This window comes from Sebastes umbrosus, chromosome 8 (genome assembly GCF_015220745.1).
Source record: "Sebastes umbrosus isolate fSebUmb1 chromosome 8, fSebUmb1.pri, whole genome shotgun sequence".
In the NCBI taxonomy this organism is placed as follows: domain Eukaryota; kingdom Metazoa; phylum Chordata; class Actinopteri; order Perciformes; family Sebastidae; genus Sebastes; species Sebastes umbrosus.
In genome coordinates, this window is record NC_051276.1 from 25484901 (window position 1) to 25504630 (window position 19730).

A 19730-nucleotide genomic window follows, 5' to 3' on the forward strand; every position below is an offset into this window, starting at 1 on the left:
CTGATCACACCATTTTATTTTATTTGTTTTAACTTTTGTTCCAACAAATGAATTCATATGACTACATATGACTACAGAACTATTCTCCAGGCTTCAGTTATTTTTATTATTATTATTTTTTTAAGATTTTTTTTGGGGGCTTTTGCCTTTATTTGACAGTAACAGGGAGATGACCTGCAGCAAAGGTCCACAGGTCAGATTCAAACCCCAGACCGCTGCGGTAAGGGATCAGCCTTGGTAAATGAGGCACCCGCTCTACCAGGTGAGAGACCAGGACGCCCCCTTACATTCACTTATTAATAAGATTAACAGTCTACAGCTGTGCTAGCAGCTCTGTGAGGCTGCACCTACAGTATCGCAGCGGTGCTTTGAGCTAAATGCTGCTAACATGCTGATGTTTGACAGTCACTCAGTCTTAGTTTAGCATGTTATAGCATGCTACTAACATTTGCTCATTAAACATAAAAAAACAGTCCCAGACCAAAAATGCACAAACGTATATATAGACAAAGATGTCCACATAATTTTGGTCATATTGTGTAGAAATATAGAGCTGAAATGTAATATACATGCTACTGCAAATCAGACTTTTATTGTTTGTAATTTTCATACTTTTTATGTCTAATTTCATGTTTCATTTATGTCTAATTACTATTCTGTGTTTATTTTCCTGTTACAACTATATACTGTGTATATATTTTTTTTACCTTTTAATGTCTTTTTATGGATTGCAGTCAGACACAACAGCAAACTAAGATAATTCATTGTGCAGTCTAATTCTTACTCTGTGCATATGACAGTTAAACTTTGGATGCTGAATCTTGAATTTGTAGGCAATAGGATAAAAGATGGTCCTTTAAATGCAATCAAGTTGAAATTTAACACAACCACATTATATAAGATAAGATAAGATAAGATGAGATGAGCCTTTATTGATCTCCAGAGGACAGAAATAAGTATAAATAAGTACAGATAAAAAGAGAGAAAAGTTTTAAAAAAGAAGATAATTAGAAGTATATACATTAAAAATAAGAACAGAAATAAAAATAGAAACTATACAAAAGCAATTAAACTGAAAATGACAATGCAAGAGTGACATATAGTGTGTGATAAGTAGCAGCAGGTATAGTATATGTAAACAGCTTACACTAGAAAAATATGATAATAATATGATTAAGTAATGATACCTAAGTATTTGTCTGTATCGATATATAAAATAGAAATATAGAACATAAATATAATCAATATATGATTAATAAAACAGTATGATATATTAACAATATATAATGTATATTTTTTAAAACCTTTATTTAACCAGGCAAGCCAATTAAGAATAAATTCTTATTTACAAAAGCCTTGATGGAAGAGGGAAAGGGTTAGGGGGGTAAAAAAGTTAGAAAGACAGCACTGGCATACATGACAAGCATTACATAAAAGAAATGCAGACAGGCACACGACCAGTAGGCCTAATACAGTCAATATACAGTATGAGATATAGAATATAGGTGAAATGTAGTAATACATATAACATAATATACTGTAGCAGCAGTAAAGTATACAATATTCAATCTAATATAGTTTGTACTCGGTGACCTCTGTTGTCTTTCTGAGCCTTGAAACAAGAGACATGATTCCCAGACCCTGTGTGTGTTTTCCTTTTCCCAACCTCACAGCATGAAGGAAAGTCATTGAAGTCTCTAAATGGCAAACGACACCTGTGTACCCCAAACAAAATGCTACTGTGTGAACTACAACTGTTGATAAGAGGATGGTGGAGGAGGAGGAGGAGGAGGAGGGGGGGGAGTCAACAACCTACTTCACTCTGCTGACATGTTAAATCTCACACTTTGGGAATGAGACCTCAGCGAAGACTTCAGCAGATACTTATCAGTGGCGGTTAGTGCAGACAAACACTGTCACCTTCTGCTCAGCTGCCAACTGCTGTCACACACACACACACACACACACACACACACACGCACGCATTGGAGGAACTTGTACTTTACTTAAGTATATTTAATTATAATAAGTATATATTGTACATTTTACTCTACGACTTTATACAAAACGTCAACTTATCAACTTATAACAGATAGGTGTTTTCAGTTATGTTGCTGATTAGACCAAGGAGTATAGAAGCAACAGCCGCTGCCGCCATTTTGGACTGAAAACGCGTATTATATTTATAATATTTTATTGATCCACACAGGCCATTTCGGTAGAATTTGACAATAGAATAGAAAAAAATGTTGTTTTACTTTTCTACGGCACTTTGTAGGCGGATGTTTTACTGGCGTCCAGTAGTCGCTTTCAGTCCAAAATGGCGGAAGCGTATACAGTAGCTCTGCTGCTGGACGCTCATGTTGCAACGGAACAAACTTTCACTTCTTCACAATATACGTTCTTTGATTAGACCTCCTCAGGTTGGAGTTGTGCAAAGCATGCTGGGATTTACGTGAGGTCAACATGTACTTATAAGAAAGATTAAGTTGTACACAAACAACAAAAAAGATATTTTCATGGAATGAGGTGTTTATAAAGGAGTGAGAAAATAAAAAAAAGTAAAAGCATTATACACTTTTACAGTATATCTCAGAAAAAAATGCTAAACCAGTGGAAACAATAGGGAAAAAAACACAATAAACAAAATGGAAAAGTTCAGAGGATAAGTTAAGACTTCTTATGTTGAGCGGATATAACCAACCATGATTGCACATGTTGTTCTCTGTCTCTTTGTCTCTCTCAAACTGTAAAAAATGTGACACCACTGGCTACTTAAAATGATGTCAGCTCTCTGTGGTGACACAAAATGTCATCATCAGCCCAAATCCAATTACAGCACTCTCTTTGAAACGATCACACATCCACAATCTCCTCCTGACGTGAGATTTCTCAGTGGGCTTAAGAGTAGAAGAAGACGAAGAGAAAAAAAGTAAAGTGACAAGAGGAGCTTTAGAGCGGTTTGGCTGCAGATTCACGCCGATGAAATGTGAACGTTTGAGCCAGAAAGAAGAGATTAGTGACTTCTTCTTTTCAACCTCTCGTCTTGTTCATTATTGCACGGATCAGTGTTCTGCAGCTCATGTGAAACCCATGTTTGAAGCTGTCTTTCAGCGTGCACACACACACACACACACACACACACACACTGAGAGTCCGTAACTGGAAAGGAATGAGTGGAGAAATGCATCTTGAACAGATGAGACGATGCTGCTCACAGATTTATGAGCTGATATCAAGTTTCAAACCCCTGCAGAACAGTTAGTCCACATCCACACTTCATTTATGTGTTTTGTTTGCATGATTTGCGTTTATGCAAATACACAAATTATCATAAAAACAATCTGGCAATAATCCTTTAATGACTCTTAGTGAGTTTACAGCTTTATGTTCTTTTGTTACGGAAAGTTAAATATTTGCTGTCAAATTTACGTAGAACACGTTTATGTTTTATTGTCGGGTTACTGTCAAAATATTGTTCTTAATTTAACGTCCCAATGATTTGTGAAGAATCTCAAATAAAATCCAAGTCTGCACAATTTGTTTCAGATTTAACTCTGCTGCTCTTATTTTGTTGATTTTCAACATCTAAACAAAAAACTTCCTCTATATTTTATATAAATATGTCAGGTTTCAACATATAGTTACAGATAAATACGCCCCAAAATAAAAATAGAAAATAAAAAATATGAAGCATTTAATTTTGGTGACAGCAAATATGAAGAGTAAAAGACAAACATGTAATCTAAATTTACTTTTTCTTTTTTTTTTTTAAATAAAGTATGCCATAATCTATATTTATTGTAGTATTTCTAGTTATATAAACAAGAGTTAATGCGTTTTCTGTTGTAGGATTTAAGTCGGCAATAACTGGCACTTTTCAAACAGCACACACATGCAAACTGAATATTTGCACTTATTTTGAAAATCGTATTATTGAAAAAAAAACGTGTCAAGATTTCAAAATAAGATAGAGTAATTTTTTTTCGTTAAAAAAATATCCTCAGACTGTTTGTGGTATACTTATTGTTTTTGCAAAACTCACATAGAAATTATTATATAACAATAAACTGTTTTCTGTCTTCTGATATTTGTAAGATAAGTCAGATATTTTTTTATTAGTACTATATCTCCTGAACTGTTATGAATGTAAAAACCTGTAGTGATTTATTAGAGGGTGCAGACTAACTTCTGACCTAAACAAAAACCTGTTCACAGTTAAACATGTCATAACTCCAGCGTAAAATGAAATACAAGACTTTTTATGGAAAGAGTTCAATCTTTTAAAGTTTATTGACATGAGGAAAACATTGGGATAATGTTTAAATACTCTACACAATAATGTTATTAAAACATGCACATGGAAAATATAATATACTGTACATAAATATTACATTGGGAAACAAATAGTTTCTAGCTGGTCTAGTTTCTAATGCAGTGCCTGTTTGTTTAAGATTTAGTTTGACCCCAAAACCACAACGTGAGATGCCCTCTAGCTGAGACAGACCTGACGTTTATAGTGCAAGGAAAGACACTTAATGGGAATTAATGGAATGCTCGACTCATGGCAGGTGTGGGTCTCTTCAGTATGGCCTCCACAGAGAAGGACAGAGACTCACTGGACGCCATCTTGGTCCCCACAGGCTTGGACAGAAAGTCTTTGGCGTACCTGTCGCTGATTTTCACGGCCTGAATGTCCTTGGCGGAGCCCTCTCTGAACTTTCGTGCGGCCTCCTCTAAGAGCTCTTTGCAATACGGAGTCCTGAGCTCCAGCCCGGCCCCGCCGCTGCTTTTCTCACTCAGCGAGTGCTGGATGAGGGAGTGAAAGGAGTTGAGTTTCATGGAAAGCTTAGCGCTGTCCTTGCTCAGCTTGTTCAGGACTTGGCCGGAGTTTTGGGAATGAGAGGAATTGTTCGGGAAGGATTGTCCAAAGCTCCTCTTGGGTGGAGAGAAGGCTGAGCTTTCTCTCTGGGTGACACCGGGAGGTTTGGGAATAGCCCGTTGAGGGTCCGACGAGTCTGCACCTGCTCGGGATCCTTCCAGTTTGGACGCAGCCTCCTGCTCGGGCGGCTGGCTCTCGGCAGGCATCGCCTTGGGCTCCCACACTGCACCCTGCTTCATGTTCTGCACCGCCGTGGCGTTGAAGAGGCACTGCTGGTAGAGCAGGGCGTCACTCAGGTTGGCTGCACCGCGGGGCCACATCATGAAGCTGCCTCGTGACGGCTGCAGCGGGTAGTGGCGGTAGGTGGTGGCCACGCTGACGTTGGAGGAGATGAGCTCGACGTTGGCTGAGGTGGCGGGGTACTGCATGGACAGATCCAGGCAGTTTGGCCCCAGGAAGTTGCACATCTCTTTGGGCTGCGGCTCAACCTGAGAGGCCGGCGAGTAGGCCGTCTTGTAGTTGTACTCTGCGGCGTGGTGAGCCATGCTGTTGGGGAAGATGAGCGAGGCCGCCTGGCTGTTCTCCAGCAGCTCTCGTTCTTTGTACTCCCGCTCCAGCATGATGGTTTCCAGCTCCTTGTCGGCGAAGGCTCTTCTCTTCCTCATGCGATCGCTCAGCGGCGGAGGGAGAGACGAGTTGGCAGCCAGGAATGGATCAGACTGCACCGGACGGTACCCTGTCATCAAAGGAATCCTCTTTTAATTCAGGGTTTATGACAGTCAATGTGTTTTGGATTAAAGCTGATGTCGAGCATGCATGCAGAAGAATTTTCACTCTGGTTTAAAGAAAATATAAATCATGCTTATTAATTAATCATATTCATATGTTGTGGGAGTGCAGGAGGTGATAATTAGGGAACTTATTGCATGCCAAATAAGTTTATCAAGTCACTGCTTACAGATGTTAACAAGTCCTTATCACTGTTTTGTGGTTGTTAGTGGAAAAAAAAGATAGAAATCCAAGTCAAGCTACAGGAGATACAGATAGTTTTCTCAGAGTTAAACAGGGACACAGGAAGAGCCAAGAGAAACAGAAGAAAGAAATAAAACATGTTTTCTATTTGTCAGATCTGTTGCATTGTTACCTTCGAGGATGCTTTTGGCGAGCATGGTGGACGGTCGAATATGTCGCTGATATATCGTCCTCCTCTCCGCGGGGATATGTTTCCCAGATATTCCTTTCTTATCCTGATAAATAGAGAAAACAAAAAACGCTAAAGACGTGCTGTCAGGATGTTTTTCTTGATCCTTTAAAAATGCCCGATTTGTCTCAGATAGTCCAAGTCACATAATATATATCACATAATAATCTATTTAACATACGTTTTTCTTGTTATAAAACTGTCTTTAAATATGTTAAAGCAGGATGTTAAGCAACAGAACATGAGACGTAGGTCGAGCAATTAAGATAAATAATATGTTATATTGATTTTTGGCATTTTACAGTGAAGATAAAGAAATTACAGAAAACAGTTTCACAACTAAACCTGATTGCATCACTTCAAACTTCAATATTTTCACAAGACTATGTAATAAAAGTTATATATTCAGGTTTCACACACACACATTCAAACAGAAAAACCTCCATCTGGTATCATCTTTAAAATACCGCAGCTGACGTGGTTCATTATTTTACCCGCAGACATGCTCAAATATTTGAATGTCACCGCAGTCAAAACACACTCACACATACAGTATATATATATATATATATATATGTATATATTAGAGGAAAGATTTGGCTTTGAGGAGATCATAAAGGCAGATTTGTGTTTGCTTACAAGTAAAGATGGAAATGTAATTACACTCTCTATAAGCCGTGTAAATATGCTTTTATTTGAATTAAATAGTGATTGTTTATTTGCTGGGACAACATTAGGAACCAACACCCAAACACTTAAATCAAAACTAAACCTAAACGTGCTTTGTCTGGAAAAAAAACTTTGAAAAATCAGTTGTGTTTTTGTTTTGATTTCCTCACCGGGATTATTTACCTAAATACGCCAGTTTAAGGTTCAAGGTTCTTTATTTGTAATTTGTTAATTCCAGCAAAGCAGTCATTGGCAATGAAAATGTTTGCTCTCAGGTTCCTTCAACAATGCTCATAAAATAAGTATACAGTATATAAAAGGGGAAATTACCCAAGTAAAAGTTAAATGAAAATCTAAGGCATAAAATAGTGCCGTAAAAATAAATATAAACATGAGTAAATATAAAATAGTAATGCAAATTTGTAATTTTGTTGACAGTATTTCAGATGGGAAAACTGAATGTAAACAGGATGTAGTATGTATATGCATGATGAGAAGTACACAGAGGTGTAAACAGGAATATGCAATGATGAGAAGTACTAAAAATATATAAAGAGAGGTGTAGACAGGAATATACTATGTATAAAGAAGTAGAAAATATATCTATACACAGAGGTGTAACCGTTTGTAAAACAGTATGTATATATAAAGGTAAAGTGGAGAAAGTAAAGTTTATAGAATTGTATTTTTCTGCTGATATATCCGAAAAACTTGTTCGACTTTTCAGGCCTATTATTATGGTCATAAATGTTGAGCATGACAAGAGCAATTAAAGGCAAGTTTGACTCAAATATGAAGACTAATAGGTCAATTATGAAGATTACTTTGAGCAAATTATCTTATTCTATTTTAAGCTTAAAATACGTCACTTTTTCACAAGTCAAAGGTCAGGGGTCATTGTAATGCGGAGTATTCATCAGAGCAGCTAACTCCCCAAGTGCTGTTGGAAATGCCATAATTAACACATAAATAACAATAAATCAATCTATGACTAATGATAATAATAATATAATGTATTGGCATGCCATTTGAAGATGATGCATGTTTAACTTCTAACTAATTTACTGTAGTTTTACAGACATCTTTGCAGGTTTAACATGGATTTCCTCCTCTAGTAGCCGTGGAGTAGTTGATCGGCATTTGATGGAGTGTGTATGGAGAGCAGTGACTCAGCCAACTGGATTCACAAAGTAAATAAAGAAAGTGAAAGTGTGGGGGGGAAATGCTCCTGACTTCTGAGAAGTGAGATCAACAACTCCTGGAAATCCCTACAGTAAAAACACACAAAGCTAGAGAGGTCTCTTGTGTTGTACTTGAGAGACTTACATATATAACTAGAGGAAAAGCAGCAGAATTTGAAAATGTTTGGAAACCTTTGTCGGAGTTTCTTGGACGTCAAGGGGCACAGTCAAATTGAAACCGCTGTGTGTTGCTGAGTGCTGTTGTTGAAATTGTTGTGTTTTGTTTTGTTTCTTGTATCTTTTTGTTCTTCTTCTTTATGGTATTTATTTATTTTGTCTTATCTTTTATTTTATTTGTTTTCTTTGTTATTTAAGTGAAGTACATGAAATGTCATGTCTCTCATTCTTTGAAATTCTGACTAAACATTTCATTGTATAATTTAATTATTAATATTAATATTGTTAGTCTGTCTGCATGTGTATACATGTATATATGTCTATATGTAAAATTCCATAAAAAATATTGTTTAAAAAAAAAAAAAGGTTATGTTTCCTAATGCAATCTCAAATGTTGTGTGTTTTGTTGTTAATCTTGTGTGTTTTTTGAATAATCAGTAAACTATAGCCTACAGAAATATAGGGAAATAACTTTTACTGTGGGGTCTTATTTGTTAATTAGTTGTTGCTGAATAAACGCACTTGAATGCATCACAGTTTAACAAGGTATGGTTCCAGCCTTTAACCTTTATGAACATGCACATTGTCCCGCACACACACACACACACACAGGTTTAACATGAATTTCTTCCTCTATAGTAGCCGAGGAGTAGTTCGGCATTTGATGGAGTGTGTATGGAGAGCAGAGACTGAGCCACTGGATTCACAAAGTAAATAAAGAAAGTGAAAATGTGTGGGGGGGAAATGTTCCTGACTTATGAGAAGCAAGATCCACATCTTCTGGAAATCCCTACAGCAAAAACGCACAAAGCTAGAGAGGTCTAAGGGAATAAACCTGGAGTTTTCCTCTATAAGTTAATGTAAACTCAGATTTGTTTTACTGTTAATCTTGTGTGTTTTTGGAATAATCAGTTAACTGTAGCCTACTGAAATATAGTGAAATAACTTTTACTGTGGGGTCTAATTTGTTAATTGGTTGTTGCTGAATAAAAGCACTTGAATGCATCACAGCTTAACAAGGTATGGTTCCAGCCTTTAACCTTCATGAACATACACATTCTCCAGCACACAGAGGTCTGAGTGAATAAACCTGGAAGTTTCCTAATGCAATCTCAGATTTTATGTTTGTTCTATTGTTAATTTAGTGTGTTTTTAGAATAATCAGTTGCAAAGCAGTATCAACTGAGGTGAAATAAAGTGAAATATTTTTTTACTATTTGTTAATTATTTGTTGATGAATAAAAACACTTGAATGCATCACAACGTTCAACCTTTATGAACATGCACATTCTCCCACACACACACACACACACACATCCATCCTCGATGCCTACCTCCGTGGCTTGCTGCCTCCTCAGAGCCACCTGGGCCGCCATCACTCTCTGTCTCTCCACCACCAGCAGACAGTTGGCGCACTGGCAGTCCCTCCAGCGGCAGAAGCGCTTGTGTCCCTTCAGGCAGGACACCACGCCGTGGTTGCGGCAGCGGGCGCACTTCGGTGTCCGGCTGAGCTTCCTCTGGGTGTCCCCCACCGCCACCACCACCACCGGACACGAGGCGGTGGTGGTGCTGTCGCCCACCTTGCTGCTGCTGCTGCTGCTGTTGCCGTCTCCGTCTCCGTCGTCCTCGGAGGCGGCGTGGCCGAGCGGCTCCGAGCCGGGCCTGCTGGAGGAGGAGGAGTCCAACAGGTCGTCGCTCTCCGGCTCCGTCTCCAGGCTCTCCACGTCGATCTCAAACTCGCAACCGGTGCTGTCTGACATGTCTGCACCGAGTCCTCCTCAGGGCTGTCTGTAGTACACCCACTTTATTATAGGCCTATATCTGAATAAACAAGAAGAAAGGTTTTTTATTAAGATAAGATAAGATGAACCTTTATTAATCCCCAAAGGGAAATTCAGGTGTCAAAGCAGCAACATCAGCAAACAGAGTGAAACACAGGAGAGGTAAAGGTATACAAAAAATATTTTTTAAAAAAACAATAATTGAGATATAAAAGATACAGAGTGAATGGGTGAACATAGTGTGTGCAGTCCGTCAATAAATACATGTAGTATGAACAATAAATAAATGTAGTATGTGCATATGTGCAGTCTATAAAGGGGTATGTAGGATGTATAGTGTAAAGTAAGTGTAAAGTGCGCCAGTGGTTAGAGTCCAAGATGGTTGCAGATAGTGCATGTTTAAAGGCAGATAGTGCATGTTTAAAGTTCTTATTATTATTAGGCTATAATAAGTATTTGAAGAAAATAGCCTCAACATCCTCTCCTGTGGAAACGACAATGTTTAGCCGAGCTACTTACAGTATATTCTTCTATAAATTCCCAATAACATTTACTTATTTTAATGATGGTTTCAATTAATTTATCATTATTATTATTATTATTATTATTTATTATTATTATTTATTTTAATGTGAGTCCTCCTCCGGCTGTCTGTACACCCAGTTTATTACGTAGGCCTATATCTGAATAAACAAGAAGAAAGGTTGTTTTTTATTATAGGATATAAGTTTCAAGTTTCAAGTTTCAAGTTTATTTGTCATATGCATTTAAAAGTACAGTGTACAGTGAAATGCAATGACATGCATTTTACCCTGGCTCTCTCTCAGCCCTTACAATCTATAAATAGTACAGTTGATACTACTACAATAAATAAGACAATACCTGAGAATAAAATTATAAAAGTGTCTATAAGGATAAGTATTTGACATCCTCTCCTGTGGAAACTACAATGTTTAGCCGAGCTACTTACAGTATATTCTTCTATAAATCCACAATAACATTTACTTATTTTAATGATGTTTTCAATTAATTTTTTAATTATTATGTATTATCATTATTAATTTTTTAACCTCTGAGCTAAATTTCTTGACACAAAAGGCAAATATCCATGCACAAGGAAAATGAAAAATATATATATATATATATATTTGATAACGGCCTAGTTTGTAATTATTAATCTGCAAAAACATAGCCTATAAATAGAAAGAGGAAAAATATTCTTTAAAACCTAGAAAGTTGCACAGCAGAAATGTTCCCATCTATCAATCAATATATTTTTCAATTCAAACTTTATTGCAAACTCAAGGTCCAGATAAGAAAAAAGAAAAAACAGCAACAATACATTAGATATAATACATTACAATACAGGAAGCACTATAAGAAGTCATGATTAAAAAATATAATAATAATACATCAATGCCTTACATATAAAGAACTTTACCAGTGCCTCCACAGCTGTGATTGGTACCATGTAGTGCTAAATCTGTACTAGCCTATAGACATCTAAACTATCGATAGGGACCGATAGCAATATGATTGATTGAACTTTTATTTAATTTTGTAGCCCATAAATGTTAGAAGGAGTAGGCAAATATACTGTATATGCAAATCTATTATCGGATCACACATTATGCCCATTACATGCCCACACATGTGTACATTTATACACATTTATGTATATATACTGTATATTTGTTTTTATCAACTTGTCCTACCATTTTACCACTTCTATTATTATTGATATGTTCTGTGATGTTCTGTTTTAGCAGTTACCATATTTGTTTTACTCTATCTGCATGCTTTCATTGGCTGTTGTTCTGTTTTAGCAGTTAACATATCTTTTACTTTATTTATCTGCTTCTATTGTCTTGTGAAGCACTTTGTAACATCTGTTTTGAGAAGTGCTATATAAATAAATGTATTATTATTATTATTATTATTATTATTATTATTATTATTAATAGTCTAACCACACTTCGGTCATGGCTCCTCTCTGTGCCCCCAATATCTAGTCGGGGCATTTAATTGTTTTTTTCATGCAGGGATTTGCCTCATAGTTAAAGTATATAGTATAGTAGCTAAATTAACATAAAAACATTAGAATAAGAGTTGAATTTACCTCCAGAAGTTGGTTCAGCAGTCTGGTCCAGGGTGTTTTACAGCCGTGTGGGACGTCTTTAAAGAGATGAATCACACAGTCCAGCCTCCAGAACAGCCTTGTAATTAGCTGCTAATTGAGTGGATGAATGAGTGTCACACTCCTCGACAGATCCCAGTTTACCTCTGAAGCAGACGGCCGGAGCGACGCTCCTATGAAGCGCTCCAAGGCTGCAAGTTCTGTCCTCTGATTGGCTGCTTCCAAACGAGCGCCGACCAATAGGATTGCGAGCAGTTATTCGGGCGGTGGAACGGAGGGGAGGGGGTCGCCTAGTAACGGTTGTCCAGTAATAATTACTTTTCCTTAGCAACCAGTAGATAGATAGATAGATAGATAGATTGATAGATAGATAGATAGATTGATAGATAGATGGATAGATGGATGGATGGATGGATGGATAGATAGATCCTAGATAGAGATTCAAGTTTCCAGCATCACAGTTCCATAGTGCAAAACATGTTAGGTTTTTTATTATTAGGATATAATAAATATTTGAATAAAATAGTCTCAACATCCTCTCCTGATGTGGAAACTACAATGTTTAGCCAAGCTACTTACAGTATATTCTTCTATAAATCCCCAATAACATGTACTTATTTTAATGATGGTTTCAATTAATTTCTAATTTTTATTATTATTATTTATTTTTTAATTTCTTGACACAAAAGGGAAATATTCATGCACAAGGGAAATGAAAAATATATATATATATTTGATAATGGCCTAGTTTTTATTTATTAATCTGCAAAAAAACATAGCCTATAAATAAAAAATAGAAAGAGGAAAAAAATATTCCTTAAAACCTAGAAAGTGCACAGCAGAAATGAGTGCACTTTTCAGTAATTTAGCTCGATTATATCGTTAAAAAACAGTAAAAACAATAAAATAAAGTGTTGTTTTGTTACAGTACTCTAATTTAACAGAGGCTTACATTCACATTAAACCCCCCTTTTTCCCACTGTAGAACAATAGGCTGTTGTTTTAGTATGCTAGAGCTAATTATCCAAAAGCTAGCTTGTTTAACTGACGGTTTACTGCCTCAATACTTTCTTTGTCCTTTTTATGGATGACAATTAGCATAATGGATGTCCAGTTTTTTCAGTTTATCGTTGGAGGACACTGAGTTTTTCTAATTTATATATTAGGCTACGCCAACTGTAGGCTACTTTATTGATTAGCCTAAGTAAAGGCTATAGTAGCCTATAGCTTAGTGTATTAGCTTAAAGATCCCATATTGTAAAAAAGTGAGATTTTCAGGTCTTTTACATTATAAAGCAGGTTTAATTGCTATATAAATACTGTTAAACTATCAAAACGCTCAATAAATACGGAGAAATACACACAGCAGCCCGTATTCAGAAATTGTGCATTTGAAACAAGCCGTTAGGATTTCTGTCCATTCGTGATGTCACAAATATACAATATTTAAGACCATTACACGGTTTTAAATGTAAACGTACTAAATGTGTCCCAGTTTATTTCCTGGTTGCAGTGTATGTGAATGTCATCAGCTGACAGGAAGTAAACATGAACCCCAAACTGTTGCCTAGCAACGCAATTCCGTTGCAATTCCATTGAAATGCACTAAAACGGAGCGTTTCAGACAGAGGGTAAATACAGGTATATTCAGGCAGACAGTATGAGGAAAATAGCGTGTTTTTTTAACATTAAAGCATGTAAACATGTTCTTATAGAAACACAAAATCCAAGTATGAACCTGAAAATGAGCATGATATGGGACCTTTAATTCTGCAACCAGACAGTCTATAATAAACTATAAATTATTGATCAACAATGAGGAGTAATCTAGAGGTGACAAATGGCCTGATAATCAATAGTCAGCCTGTGTTGTCAAAGCTAAGAGAAATAATTTAAATAGCTGATAATATGTTCATTAGAAAATAAATGTCACTGTTGGCTAATGTAGGCCATATCCTATAGATTTCCATTTTTTAATTGAGGAAAAAAATCAAACATACAAAGGTCAACCGTGCCATTTGAGATCAGTTTTCCATGTAGGCCTATTTCACAATCCAATATTTATTTTTAATTAATTGAGACACCCTGGAATTAATTTAAAAATCCCCTCTACAAATGCACCAATAGCAGATTAAAAACCACGATAGGTTCCAATAAACTATAGTGAGCATCAGATGCAGTGCAAAGCCCTTGAAAATAGCTTATTATTAAGGTATTAGTCACACAAAAAATGCTAAAAATGCATGGCCACAATGAAAGTCTCTATAAGACTATTGCATGTGATGATGTGCACATTATATATTGTGCATAAAGAGTCTGATCTCTGTCAGTAGCCCTAGGGTATATAGCAGCCTATATTTACACAGATGACAGATTAAACTGTGCTGCCACAGAGCAGATCGTCAGGTGATAAATGTGTTCTGCAGGTTGTTACAGTCTGTCCTGCTGCCAGAAGTAACTGAGGATGATTACAATGTTTTCACAACAATCACACAAAACACCATGTCAGCATGCTGAAGCCATACACATAACAAGTAGCTAAAAACCCAACCTAAAATATCAGCTCTTTCCTTCTTAATACATCTTTTTTTTTTTTTTACTTATTGTTTGCTGTAACTATTATGATTAATGTCCCATGACCTCTTGTATGTTGGGTTTGTGTTTTGCCCTAAACACAATTTACCCTTGAGGGACAATAGATAAACTGAAGTGAACCAATAAAAATCCTAAAAACAAGGGGCCAGCAACCTTTACTATCAGAAGAGACATTTTAGGCAAAGAAAAAAAATCTGTCTGGAGCCACAAAACATTTGATCATTGTGATGAAGATAACACAGTTTATAGTTTAAGTACATAGTATATAAGTCTAATGCAGTGAGAGCCAAAGTGCAAATGTACTACGGAGTATTAGGGCCACATTGAGGGAAAAAATCCCTAAATATTTAGGATAAATATTAATTTTTATCCTAAAAATACATATTTTTATTTATTTATTTTTTAATTAATTTTATTTGGAGACGTTCACACTTTACATGATCAAGGAATGTACATGTTTGCAGCATGATGTAATGAGCAGCATGTACTTAAAAGAGTGTTTCCATTTTTTTTAAGTGTGAAACCTCTTATTTTTAACCTCTTATTTTTAACCCTGACCCTAAACTCAAAGCCTTACACATTTAAGAAAACTTAGACCTTATAGGCCTATTATTAATATTAGAAACTTGTCCTTTAATGCTTAATACACTAAATTATATATTTAATCTCAACATTTCAACATAAACCCAATAAAATGAGGAAATAAAAGCACAAGAAAACACTTTTTTTTTATAGATCTTTGTTTGCATAACATTGTTTAAGTCTATTTATCAGAGTAATAAAAAAAGGTTAAATAAAAATGAAAATTAAATTCGATATGGCCCAATCGTGTTGTTGTGTATTAGGTCACCCTCATCATTGGGTGTGACTGATGACTCCTGAATCTAAAGGAGGAAAGTTCAACTTTCTATGTTTGGCTCTTTGTTTGCAGCTTGCTGACTGACTGACTCAATAACAGAAAAGAGTCATTTACTCAGTGACTCAACTGACTTCCATGGGAACTGGCAACAGGACAATACAGACATCTATGTGTAGCTTTACTGTAGCGTGCAAAACAAGGTTGACTTTAACCTTTTGTCCGTTTAGCTTCTTGTAATGTGAAATTAACGAACAAAGCGACGTTAAAAAGGAGGAGTTATTGTAAGAGTTTCCATTCAAAATAAGGGTTTGGTAGTTACCTGTTTTGTCGTCCTGCTTGGCTTAAAAGAGCTTTAAAAAAAAAACATTTTTATATATAAAATAAATAAATACTTTAGTTCTTTCTTTCTTTCTTTCTTTCTTCATTTTAAAGGTCTGAAAACGAATTTCAAACCATGCAGGGAAAAACAGGTAAATAAATAAATACATAAAGCAATAGTGCTTTATGTATTTATTTTTCATTTTAAACTCTAAAACTAATTTCAAATCAAGCAGGACAAAACAGGTAACTAACTAACTAACTAACTAACTAAATAAATAAATAAATAAATAAAGCAATACTTTATTTATTTATTTATTTATTTATTTATTTATTTATTCATTCATTTATTTATCTATTTATCCATTTATTTATTTTTCATTTTAAAGCTCCAAAACTAATTTCAAACCAAGCAGGACAAAACAGGTAACGAAATAAATAAATAAATAAATACTTCAGTGCTCGGGGCCTATAATGGCATTTGAAAAAAAATCTAATTTCTCTAAATTTCAGATCTCATACTTTATAGCCTATTTAAAAATTAATTCCCAAATTCGTATATTAGCCTGACAGCATAGCCTATGTGGTATCCTGATCAATTGAGATTTCTTTTTACTTTAAATGTATGTGTTTTTCATTCTTTTTATGGCATCTCTATAATGAAATTATAAATGATGCTAACATTATTATGTTTTATTAAACTAAAGACTTGTATTTGTTAGGTTAGTAGTGGACGTGTGTTTTTAGACTTTAATTAAAACACGTTACTGTTGTCTTTGTCTAAAATGGTTGTGTTGATGTAATTTGTCCTCCAGATGAGGACAGTGTCTGCATGGTAACGTCTCCTCCATGTGCTGGAGGTGAAGACGTCAGGCCTGCAGGTGCAGCTTTATTCTCCACTTGGTGTTAATTTATAGCTGCAGGTTGTGAGCGGCCACCTCGAGCTGCAGCTTCATCACCAGGAATGCTTTGATGCGGACGGTCGGTCGGTCTGGAGGATCGAGTCTCCAGGTGAAACGTGTTGTCGGGGCCTCCATGGGGTCCTTGAAGGGGTTTCCAGGAATCCTTTAGGACCTTGAAGGAATTCTTGAAGGAATCCCATGCAGGGGTGGGCTAAATGTCAGAGGGTCTTGGGGAACCTATATGAGGCTCAATGGGACTTTAAGGTGTTTCCAAGGGTATTCAATATTGCCTGGAATCCTTTCAAGGAAGCTCCTTGAAAATAAAAATCTTTGAATTCATTCAAGACTCTCTGCAAACTCCAAAGAAATCCCCATATATCCCACGAAGGCCTAAAACTCACCCAGTATTGCCTGGAAAACATTCAAGGGCCCCTGGGCCTATTCAAAGAGATCACTGAATCTCTTTTAATGAGTCTGAAACCTCTTCAAGGACCCCAGAAACTTCTAAAAGACCTCTGCAACAACCCATGAAATTGCAGAAATTTCTGCATTTCCTGCAGAAACCCCCTTCAAGGATTCCAGGCATTATTGAATGAATTACAGGTGGGCTTTTGCAGTGGTCTTGGGATCTTTTGGAAGTTTTCAGGGTCCTTGAGGAAGTTTTATACTCCTCGAAGGAGATCCAGGAATCTTTGTAGGGCTTCCAGGCGATACTGAGGGAGTTTCAGGGATCTCTGAAGGGGAATCCTCGACGGGTTTTCTGGACCTGCAGGGATCCTTGAATGAAATCCAGGAAATATTTCAGAATTTTCAGGAGTCTCTGACGGGACCCAGGGGCCCACGAGGAGCTGTGCTCCTTGAAAGGATTCTGGCTACGGTGAAGGAATTTCAGGGGTCTCTGCAGGGAATCTTTGAGGTGTTTTCAGGATCCTTGAGGAGCTTTCCGTTCCAGTGAAGGGTCCATATAGATCCTTAAAGGGAGTCCAGGCATTTTTAAGGAGTTCCAGGGGGATTCCAGGCATTACTAAAAGAGTGTCAGGGAACTTTGAAGAGGTTTTGGGAAATCCTTGAGAATTTTCATGGATCCTTGAATGAATAAAGGATTTTAAAGGTTCATTGCAGGGGTATTTGAGTCACTGAATGGATTCCAGGTTTTTTCCACAGGTGTCACACAGGATCCTTGAAGGGTAGAGGGATCTTTTAAGGGTTTGCACAGATCCTTGAAGGGAAAAATAGATAAGTTTCCAATCTAAACGTTTAAAATTGGTCAATTGTTGCTATTCAATAGACATAAAATGTAAATATCAGAACACTTTGAGAATATATAGCAATCTTGAGTTGTTTTTTTTGTATCGCCAAAGGAGCCACTATAATATTCTTATTATGACTTTTTAAGTTAACATTAAGTTGTTTGTTTTTAAGGCAACTGCAGCTCCACCGTTTGTATTTGTAGAACAAAGGTATATCTGTCTAAATGTAGTATTACTAGCTCTTTATCTTACTGTGTATTTAGGGTGTTGTCTGTGGAAATAACTCTTAACTGGTTTTTAAATGGGCTCTACGTGGAGAGAGACACAGACACATAATGACACTTTCTCACACGCTGTCCAGTTTACTTTTGGGGGTTGATTGAAACAGCAGCATCTTGTTGGAAGTGTCCTGCCGAGCAGGCCGTAAAGTGTAACCGGAGCTGTGTATAGGCAGAAGAGCAGAGTGGGATCAGTGGGATCACTGGGAGGATCACTGGGAGGATCACTGGGGGATCCTGTTATGTTAATTAGCTTCTGATGGACCGACAACACATGCAGCTGAATACAAAACCAGGCGGGACGACATTTGTCTCTGTCTGACACCTCGACCTCTGCTGGATAATGTGCAACAAACAGGAGGACGTGTCCCTCAGCTGTGGACACCAGTGGTGGAGGAAGTATTACAAATCATTTACTTCTGTAAAAGTACTAATACCACACTGTAAACATACTCTGTTACAAGGAAAAGTGTTTAAGTATAATCAGGAAAATGTACTTAAGTATTAAAAGTACTCATTATGCAGACAAATGTCCCCTGTGACTCTTATACTATAATGTATTATATCATTAGATTATTATTACTCATGTATTAATGTAAAAGCTGAATTTTACTGTTGTAGTTGGTTCAGGTGGAGCTGATTATTTTTTATTAAGGATTAACCTGCTCATTATTTTCTCCATTAATGGACTGATTGTTTGGTTAGTAAAAGTTAAGAAAATAGTGACACTTTCACAGTGTTTGTTTTTGTCCAACCAACAGTCCAAACCATCCAAAAATATGTTTTAAAATTAATCAATTAATCAACTGATCATTTCAGCTCTACATGTATATATTGTTAGGTACAGTAGTAGTTTATTTTTTATAAACTTCATATAACTTGTATGTTAATCTTAATTTGTAAAGTAACTAGTAACTAAAACTGTCAAATAAATGAATAAAAAGTAAAATGTTTACCTCCGAGTGGAGTAGAAGTAATAATAATAAAAATAAAAATAATACATTTGATTTGGTGGCGCCTTTCAGGACACCCAAGGACACCTTACAAAGATAAATAAATACTCAAACAGATAAAAAACAGCAAAACACGACATAACACCAGCAGAGCAAGTGTAACAAGAGATAGTAGTAGTAGAAAGTGGAATAAAAATAAAATACTCAAGCATTTGTTTACTTATTTACACTGTGATTATATACTATATGTGTTTGATGCACATATTTGTACATATTTCTTATATTTCTCAGTTATTTTTTCTTATTTATTTATTACTCTACATATCTTCGCCCAATGTCAGCTGGGATCGGCTCCAGCCCCTCCGTGACCCCTAACGGGATAAGCAGTTGCAGATGCAGAGAGATACTCCACATATATTGTGTTATATAGTGTAGCATTATGTACATCATTTACATTTCATATACTCCTTTATTACAATTTTTCTTATATTCAATTGTGCTTATATTTATGAGAGCAACTATAATGACCCAATTTCCCCCCGAGGAT

The 19730-nt window shown here is 36.2% G+C and overlaps 1 protein-coding gene across 1 annotated transcript; it reads right to left on the reverse strand.

Annotated features, from left to right (window-relative positions):
- Nucleotides 1–4265: 4265 nt before the first annotated feature.
- dmrt2a (doublesex and mab-3 related transcription factor 2a) lies at nucleotides 4266–12180 on the reverse strand. Its single transcript, XM_037776869.1, has 4 exons — nucleotides 12011–12180; nucleotides 9445–9931; nucleotides 6027–6129; nucleotides 4266–5618 (listed from the first exon to the last, which is right to left on the reverse strand). The coding sequence occupies exons 2-4, from the start codon at nucleotides 9868–9870 to the stop codon at nucleotides 4546–4548; spliced, it is 1602 nt and encodes a 533-aa protein (XP_037632797.1). The 5' UTR covers nucleotides 9871–9931; nucleotides 12011–12180; the 3' UTR covers nucleotides 4266–4545.
- Between the last annotated feature and the right edge of the window lie 7550 nt (nucleotides 12181–19730).